At 39.2% G+C, this 8,573-nt stretch overlaps 2 protein-coding genes across 5 annotated transcripts in view; one reads left to right on the top strand and one right to left on the bottom strand.

Annotated features, from left to right (window-relative positions):
* Nucleotides 1–4,598, bottom strand: part of NCF4 (neutrophil cytosolic factor 4) — a 40,009-nt gene extending 35,411 nt beyond the window's left edge. The window contains exon 1 of the mRNA XM_008636415.2: nt 4,514–4,598. The gene's annotated coding sequence lies outside the window, so the exon portion shown is untranslated. The remainder of the gene's footprint in view (nt 1–4,513) is intronic.
* PVALB (parvalbumin) overlaps nt 1–8,573 on the top strand; it is a 13,208-nt gene that overhangs the window by 4,212 nt on the left and 423 nt on the right. For all 4 annotated transcript variants that reach the window (XM_008636411.2, XM_017737920.1, XM_008636413.2 and 1 more), the window contains exons 3-5: nt 1,492–1,624; nt 2,082–2,191; nt 7,416–8,573. The exon at nt 7,416–8,573 is cut by the window's right edge and continues 423 nt beyond it. In XM_008636411.2, the coding sequence (XP_008634633.1) occupies nt 1,492–1,624; nt 2,082–2,191; nt 7,416–7,444 (272 nt within the window). In that variant the 3' untranslated portion in view covers nt 7,445–8,573. The remainder of the gene's footprint in view (nt 1–1,491; nt 1,625–2,081; nt 2,192–7,415) is intronic.

Here is an 8,573-nt window from a genome sequence, read left to right as displayed (position 1 = left end):
GTACTTCCTCTGCAGAATCCCCGGGTAGGCTTTGCTTTTCGGGATGGACCGAAGGCAACAGTAGAGCAAGCGGGTGCACTGCTCGACTGCAGGGGCTCCCTGCATGTCGAATGGCTGCAGTGGTCCACACTTCCCTCTCAGACTCCCCGGGGTATCAGATGCTCCCTACCCCTCTCATTCATCGCGACCCCTAAAACTGACAGCAAACCCTCTTCGTGCTTGCAGAGATTCAGGTAGTTAAGGTTGCTCTCAAAGAAACGCCAGAAATCGTGCTCCGGGATGCACGTTATCCCCCCCTCCCCCAAACTACCTGGCTGACCGCACCATCTCGGGGAGCCGCCTCTGCCTGTCCTGCTCTGTGAGATGACCTTCCCGAACAGACAGAAGCGCAAGACCCGCTGAGCCCGACTCAGCTCAGAAGCCGGAGAGTCAGAGGGAGCGACAAATTGCTCTGCTGGATCCAGCAGCTGTTTTACTCATTAGCTTCCATTGTTCTACGGCCATCTCCAAGTCCCGAAGCAGATGCAATTAGCAGCAACTAATGACAGATCTCAGGCAGATCACGAAAGATTGAGCCTCCTTAATTTTATGTAATGGGAAAATAGAATGCGGCGGGAATAAGAATGCATGGGGAAGAAAAAAAAAAAAAGTCCACCGCACGTTTTGGAGGTCACTGTGTGGTATTTCTAATCCACATCACAGTAGTTAAGATGCCTGGGTGAGACAAAAGCGGGTGCGGTTAAAGGACAAGGGAGGTGGAGCAGGTAAACTCGGCTCCGATTTCAAGGGCTCTGGGTTGTTTGTTTTTTTCCTCCCCGGAGACAGCTCCTCGCAAGGTCTTGCAGGCAGCGCGCCGTGCAGCACTCTCTTGCAGTGTCTGAGCTCACACACCACGATTGCACATTCCTTCAGCGGTTGAAATGCAACACTGATTTCTAGTAAGTCTCCAGGAAAAGAAACAAACAGTGCTGTGACACACTTCTCGCCAATGCTTGAGCAAGAGCATTTGGGTTTTTTTTTTTCCAGGGGTGGGAATGACAAAAAGTGACAGCTATCTAATAGTCTGAGTTCGCTCTCAGATGCCTGTTCTAGTGTAAAACTTAGCAAAAAAAAATCCCAAAACAAAACAAAAACAACACACCAAACAGGTTTAAGGCACTGAAATGAGACCAAGTACAGTAGACCTCAGCTCCCAAAGCTCCCAAGTCTATCACAGACTTCTTGTATGACCTTGGGCAAGTTTCATCCTTCTGTAGCTCAGCTCTTCATCTGCAAAACGGAGACATTGCCCCTCTGCCCCTTTGTTTATTTCCATTAGCAACTGTGAAGAACGGACGATTTCACTGAGTACATCCAGCTCTTACCACAGCTTGGCTCGAGTGTTCCTCCCAGGTTAGGAGAAACAGCAGCATGGAAGAAAACCACGGGTATGTGTTGGTGTGTGTTTCAAGGAATTTTCTAAGAAGTTCTCTGTTTTTTCATCTCTTATAGCTGCTGAATCTTTTAACTACAAAAAGTTTTTCGAAATGGTAGGATTGAAAAAGAAGAGCCCAGAAGATGTGAAGAAGGTTTTCCATATTCTTGATAAAGATAAGAGCGGCTTCATTGAAGAAGAAGAATTGAAGTAAGTAAAATTACATCCTTTCTTAAATAACCCCGCCTTAAGAGTCTAATTTCCTGTAGGTTATTTTTACAAGACTCTAGGTAGTAACATACAGCTCAAGCTCTTGACTAGTATTTGTGTGCTATGCCAGTTGTCTGCTGAGCCTATGATCTAAAGATTGTTGGAGATAGCTAGTTGTCACTTCGATTGCAGGATCCCGAAACACGTGAATGGTCAATACCTTACAGGTAGCTCTTCAACCAAATGCAGTTTCAGAGTAAAGTGCTTCTCCTGAATGTTAAAGAAGGTCAACAACAGAAGACACAACCCTAGATTCCAACTTGTGCCTCAAATCAGTGGTACAAATAAATATGAAGTATAATTGTTCTGCAGGAAAAAAACCCCACAAACCTAAAAACAAACAAACAACAAAAAAAAACCAAACAAACCTTCCTTTTTTTCTGTGCCTCCTCCTTAGGTTTGTCCTGAAGGGCTTTACCCCAGAAGGAAGAGACCTATCAGACAAAGAAACGAAGGCTCTTCTGGCTGCTGGAGATAAGGATGGTGACGGTAAAATTGGCGCTGATGGTATGTAATTACAGGAGTAACTTTGACAGTAACAACCGAATATTACCCTTACACACAAGAACTGAGGAAACCTAGTAATCACTGGGGGCTGTGACCTTCTGAAGGGCACAATTTGTTTTTAATGAAACGCCGAGTCCTGCTCCATTTGCCATACCTTGCTTGAAGGCGTTAGAGGAAGAGGAGCCGAGTTGTGACACTAGAGGGGGCAGGAGCTCACAGAACCCGGCTGTGGGTCGGGCACTCCGCAGCGCAGGACTAAGTACCCCCCCCAAACTCCACTCCAGTTACTGTAATTTGTCTGTTGATATCAGTGGAGTGAGGATCAGGACACTGCGAGTTCAGAGACCGAGGCCTGACTATAAAGCTTGGAAAGAATAAAAGCTGAGCCGCCAGCATTTCTGCTTGATAATTACTTAGCGGGAAAGTAGTGTGTGACTTAGCAAAGCACTGCTCTTAAAATTCAAAGCACACCCATTTTGCTACAGAATTTCTATACAATAAAAGTCTATCCAGCTTATACTAGTGTTTACAGGGTCTTCACACCTAAGAAAGCTTGTCACTCCCTTTTACTGAATATGAGAAATACAAGAAAAGAACTACTTTTCCTCTCACAGCATTGCTTAAAAAGCTTGTGCTGTTTTCTATTCCCCCTTAGGATGAATAAGCTTAGCCTACATACAAAATTTCTCCTTTTTCCTCTTTTTGAGAGGTGAGAGTGAATGAAACACACTGAAGGAGACAAGAAGAGATGCAATTCTAAACTAAAACTTTCCTCATTGCAGGAGATAAAACTTTGTGGCCAGAGTACTAAATCACCTAGAGAGCAGACAATTGCTAGGGTTTTGCCATATCGATAAGCCATATCATAAGCTGAAATCTAAAAAATACCTAAACCCCCTCACACTTCTCTGTGTTACCTAATCTCTGCAGTTTGTAAAAAATGTTATTTAAAAAAAAAAACCGAAAAACCAAACAGGTCAATTAAAAGAGAAATAAAAAGCAAACAGTTAACTAGCACAGTCTCCCAACTTAGAAGATGACACACAAAATCAGCCACCAGCATATCAGTCAGGTGATGCACACTGGCATATCAGTAACTATGGCCCTGTTCCTAGACCAAAGCCTCTTAATTTCTCCAATTATGACTATATTATGGTTGTGGGGAAGCTCCTGCTAAACTTCAGCAGTGCTGCTGAATCCAACGTGGGTGTCATTACTTGAAACTTCATATTCTTTAGTATATGGGTCTTCTTTATACACACTAAAATTAGTGACAGTAGTACTAAAATCACTGGGCAAGTTTTTCAAAAGAAAACTTAATTCAGATAAGTAAGCTTACAGCTGATCCACCAGCCTCACATCAGATAAATTTTCAGCTATTCCAGACGGCTGCAAATCAAAATTAGTCTTAATCAGAATAAAAGAACAATATTGCATAATGATTTTGGCTTGTACAAGAAAATACAGCATTAACCTTTATATTTAAGACTACCACAACATTTTCCTTTGAGTTGAAACAATGCCTGAAACCCAGTACATTGTAATAAAACAATAAGAAATGCCTCTTCTCCTTATCTCTTTCATCTGCAGCTTTTACTGTTCCCTAACTTTGAAATGGAATTACTCTGCATTTATACTTGATAATGAGAAGAGAATGATGTGCTTTTATCTTTTGATTCTTCTGACCATACCCCTACCATACAACACTACTGGTTTCTTTTCCATTTCTTAAATTTTACTCTAACAGCCAATTTTTACACCAGAAAGGCTTGAGATACATACGAAAGTTAACAGTTGGGACTGTGACCAAAGGATGAGGAGGACAGATACTTCCCAGTTTTTCCTTTGGTCCATAAATCCAATTCAAGAATGTAACTGCATATGTAAATAAAATGTAAAGTCACTAATGTACATCACATTCATATGCAGTATTGCAATGCTGTATTTCTGTTGCAAACCATTTTTGTTTCCCTGCAGCTGAATTGTCAAGCATCATTTCTACCCCTTGTTTCAAACATCAGCTTCCTAAATCACTAAAGATCGCAAACAAGAAGCCTTTCACAAGGGTTAATGTTAATTCTCCTGATGGCCCTTGAATGCTGTCCCTCAGGAGGCCACAGCAGTTATAAGAACTGATCTTTAGGGATTTTTAACACCATAGAGACAACTTTCTCAGATGTATCATCACAAACATCAATCCCAACCTAATCAGCCGCCTTCTAGCTGGGATCTCACACTACAAATTTTCTTAGGTCTCTTGCTTTAAACCTTTTCTCATTCCCACAAAGACCATTCAGCTCTGAAATAGTTTCAGCAGTTTACCTCTTGTCCGATCACAATTTGTAATTTGTGGCTGAAGGACCAGTTTCAAAGAGCTGAAAACTTGCAGCCAGTTCCCGTAAGGCATGATCATCTACTGTGCAGTGTCAAATCCCCTTCATATTCCACCAATGCAGTCAGAAGATGATGAATCTGAAAAATATTGCAGGTCAAGACCAGGTTGTGCTAATTACACAAGCAACCTTAGCTTTCAGATCAGGCTGAAAAATGATGCTGAAGCAGCTCTGCCAGCTTCAGGAAAATATTTACAAGAAAGAGGAGAAAAAAAAGTCAAAATGTTGTTTAAAATCTATTTTGTGTATTGGCATTGGACATGCACGTCATGTCTTTTAGTTTCTTGATATTAATGAACTTGAGAAAGTACATAGCGAACTTTCGAAGATCATGCACTGTAGGCAGCACAAATCCAAATTTTTATCCCTGTAAATCAGAATGTTGTTAAAATCTGACATTAAGCGTGCAAAATTACAACTATTAAGTCATGACCTTACCAGGTGAAAGCCATAACAAAACACCAAAATCATTTGGAAGTCCTTCTGTTCTTGTCCTGCTTTGTGCTCTTTTATCTTCTAAAATAAATTAGTGTAAGTCATTACTTATGAAGTTTCCTAAACAGATTTGCTGTTGTAAAGAAAATGTAAAAAACAATCTGATGAGAGAAGTCATGAGCCTACAACATGTCTTCTGTAATCATGTCTGTCATTTCGGTAAAATCCTAGAGGGCATGCATTAGGCTGGTATACAGTACTAAACTGTACTGAACACAGTGAAACAATCTTCTCCTTTTAAGTCAGAGCTTTGACACAAAACAGCTAGTAAATTACTTTGCATGACAAAATGGTCTAAATCCTTGCCATTTAAAGCTACTACTTGTGCAAAGAAAGATATAACTTAATTTTGTTTGGAAGTATAACTACAACTGGAAACAAGGATGAAGTAAATCACAAGGATTCCCTTGCTAACAGGCCAGTCAGAGACAATAACCATTTACCAGGGACCAATATACCGTGTCTTATCTCAGAAGTTTTGCATATGTGAATACACTTTGTAACAATGCTTCTACAAGCCACCTGGGGTTGGACTAACCTTCATACAAAAACGAGTAGTGAACTAATTTACAAGATTATTCAACTAGAACATCTTCTAAATATTTAAAATACATTGAAAATCCTGCGAAAAGTTAAATTGTTACAATTACTCAAGAAGGAGTATTTTATGGTTTGCTGGCTGTCAGAAAGTACCTGTGAAATATATTGCTATTAAGGGATAATAGCACTATCAAAATGTATTATAGAAAATGTTTGGCTGCAAGTCTGAATAACCTTTTCCAAACATATTCTGTAGATACAAATTATTGTAAAAGGATTTATCTGTAATAAGTATGACAACTTGTTTTAACAGTATATGCAGAGTTAGTTTTCCCTTTTGGAAAGGTTTCATCCATTGCAGTTCATGTTTCTCTCTGCAGGATTTATTCACACACAGATTTAATAATCATAGCCTTTCTCCTGCCCAGAATAGTTAGGGTTTTTATCACAAGCACTTTATGTTATCTCTTAAATGCAGTTTGCAACACTTTCAATCTATGTACCCACCAGGTACAGGATTTATACATGTTTTGTGTTAAGTAACCCGCATCACTAATCCTAATTTGGATGTACATCTTTCAAAACGATGGATAAATTTGGAATTAATTTAAACCCTCTGACATTTTTATTTCTCAGTCTGGTTTGTCTGCATTTGGCAACGTGTTTTTTGGACACGTCATCAAAAGTGCTATCTGTTTGCACACAACAGCCAATTAAGATCTCACTTGTTTAGACTTTAGCATTTTTCAACTGAACTTTAGAATATTCCTTAAAATGCCCAATTTTCATCTTCTATCGTTTTAAGTTGCCAGACTTTACTCTTCATTACTCCAAACTTCAGTAATTTTTTCTTGAGCCTTTACAGACGACTGCCTCCCCTATTTGTCATTTTCCTCTCAGCTGATTATGTTAAACCCATAAACCACTCTCTCTGCATACCTTCTAATCCCTTTATCGTCTTTGTTGCCCTTCTTGGGATTCCCTCCAGTCTGTCATTTTCAGTGCTCTGAGGCACATACAACTGTGCAAGGTATTCTCATGTGTAACTCTTCCAAGGTTAGATGCAGTTAGGAATTATAACCAGGCACCTATTCACCAGGATACAAATGTGCCTTTTCCGTGCTTTATCTCCTAGCTGAAAGGCATTATATATACTAAAGCATAAAATAACCCCAAACTGCAGATAGATACATTTATGTAAATATTATGGGTGTAACACTAATAAAAGCCACAGGGTAAAATCCTGGCCCTCTGATACCACAGGAATTTTTCTCATTCTTACAACATGGTCAAAATTGCTACATAGCTTGGTATCCGGCTTCTGTTTTTGTAATCTGTCGTTTTCACTCAATTTACAGTTACAAAATTGAGTTTAAATGCAATATAATTATAATACGGGACACGAATACTTTGAAAGACTCATTAATGATTCTCTTTGCCAAACTCTGATATAAAAGAAATTTATCTCACTGCAAGATTAAATTTCTAGTTCTTGCCTTCATCCCATTGAGATTTACAAAGAAATAACCGAGAACTAATCAAGTTCTTCAGATGAATAGTGGTGGAAGTCTTACGGTCTGGCATGTATAGCATTTCTCCCTTACTCTCAAAACATCCTTTCATTTCATTGTAAGATTTCCCAAATCATACTTTCCCTTTAATTAACTTGGATTTCTTTGCTCTTCTGTTATTGTGATGTTTCTGCTACACCAGTGACTGTATTCATTTTAATATGCTTCCTCCTTCTTTAAATTTTGGTATTTTAAACATTTTTTCAAATTCTTTCCCTTCTCCAGAATTTGCAACTATGGTGGCTGAATCATAAAGGCTTTGACCAATGCAAACCCTTCACCCATCCTTCACTGCCCAATTCCAACCACCTGCTGACTGCTTTGGCTCCTGTTCTATTTATTTATGTTATTTTATACTCCAGCTCTGTTCTCTGCAATCCTGCAACTCTGTAATTGTGCTGAAAGACACTGTTAAAATAATAAAGGTCACATCAATCTGGGCTTTCTTCTCTCTCACTACAACTTGTTTCTTGTTTCATGTAGGCTTGGCACACGCTGAGAGAAAATGTTACCGGTTTTTTTGCTGACATCGCTGCTGCTTTATCCCTAGCTAGGGTAAAGTAGGAAGAAATTTTAAAAATTATTTGGGATAAAACATGCATATAATGAGTCATTCAGTTCAAGTTCTGAACAGTGGCAAAACTGACTGCATTATTTTTAAGCCATCCCTGCTAAATGGATGCATACTCATAGTCCGGAAAATCTCTAGTGATGGAAAATCTCTAGTGATGGCAATTACCCAACTTCATTTGGCAGTTTGTTCTTTCAACTTAATCAGTGTTATAGCTAAAAAGTATTTCCTAATATTTAATCTACATCTCCTCTGCTGCATTTTGGTGATCAGTAAATTGATCCTTGTCTGTATCATTTTTAAAATTTGCCCAGTGCAGGGGGATTTTTGGATAAAAGATTTGACAGGAATATCAGTTGGCGCCAATCATACATGAAGATAACTTCATAAACTATTAAAAAGCAGTCACTTCTGAGACACAGGGTATGTTTACTAGCAATGTTACACAACTATCTAGGACAGGAAGAATGGAATACTCACAAGAAAGGAATTTCAGGAAAGAGAACACCAAGATTCAGGTGTGACACTGCAGCTGATAATCCCAGCGTTAAAATAGTAAATTAAAAAATCCCATCAGAAAGAATTTATTTTAAAACTTTACCAGAGAAGTGAATATCTTCTTTGGAGTTACATATAGGAAAGTGGCATTTATGGTAAGGAAATTATTAGCCAATCGTAAGCCAATGACAGATCTCAATACTTATTCCCCAAATCCTGTTCAGTAACTTTGGCACCAAGTTTATGCTTTTTACCTGTGTTGTTGGGGATGTGTTGCTTTTAAAGCAAAGATTAAAGCGGGGGGGGGGGGGGGA

The sequence above is a fragment of the Corvus brachyrhynchos genome, unplaced genomic scaffold, assembly GCF_000691975.1.
Source record: "Corvus brachyrhynchos isolate BGI_N302 unplaced genomic scaffold, ASM69197v1 scaffold56, whole genome shotgun sequence".
NCBI lineage: Eukaryota > Metazoa > Chordata > Aves > Passeriformes > Corvidae > Corvus > Corvus brachyrhynchos.
The sequence above is the reverse complement of the archived record's forward strand: the minus strand, read 5'-3'. Positions and strand labels throughout refer to the sequence as shown.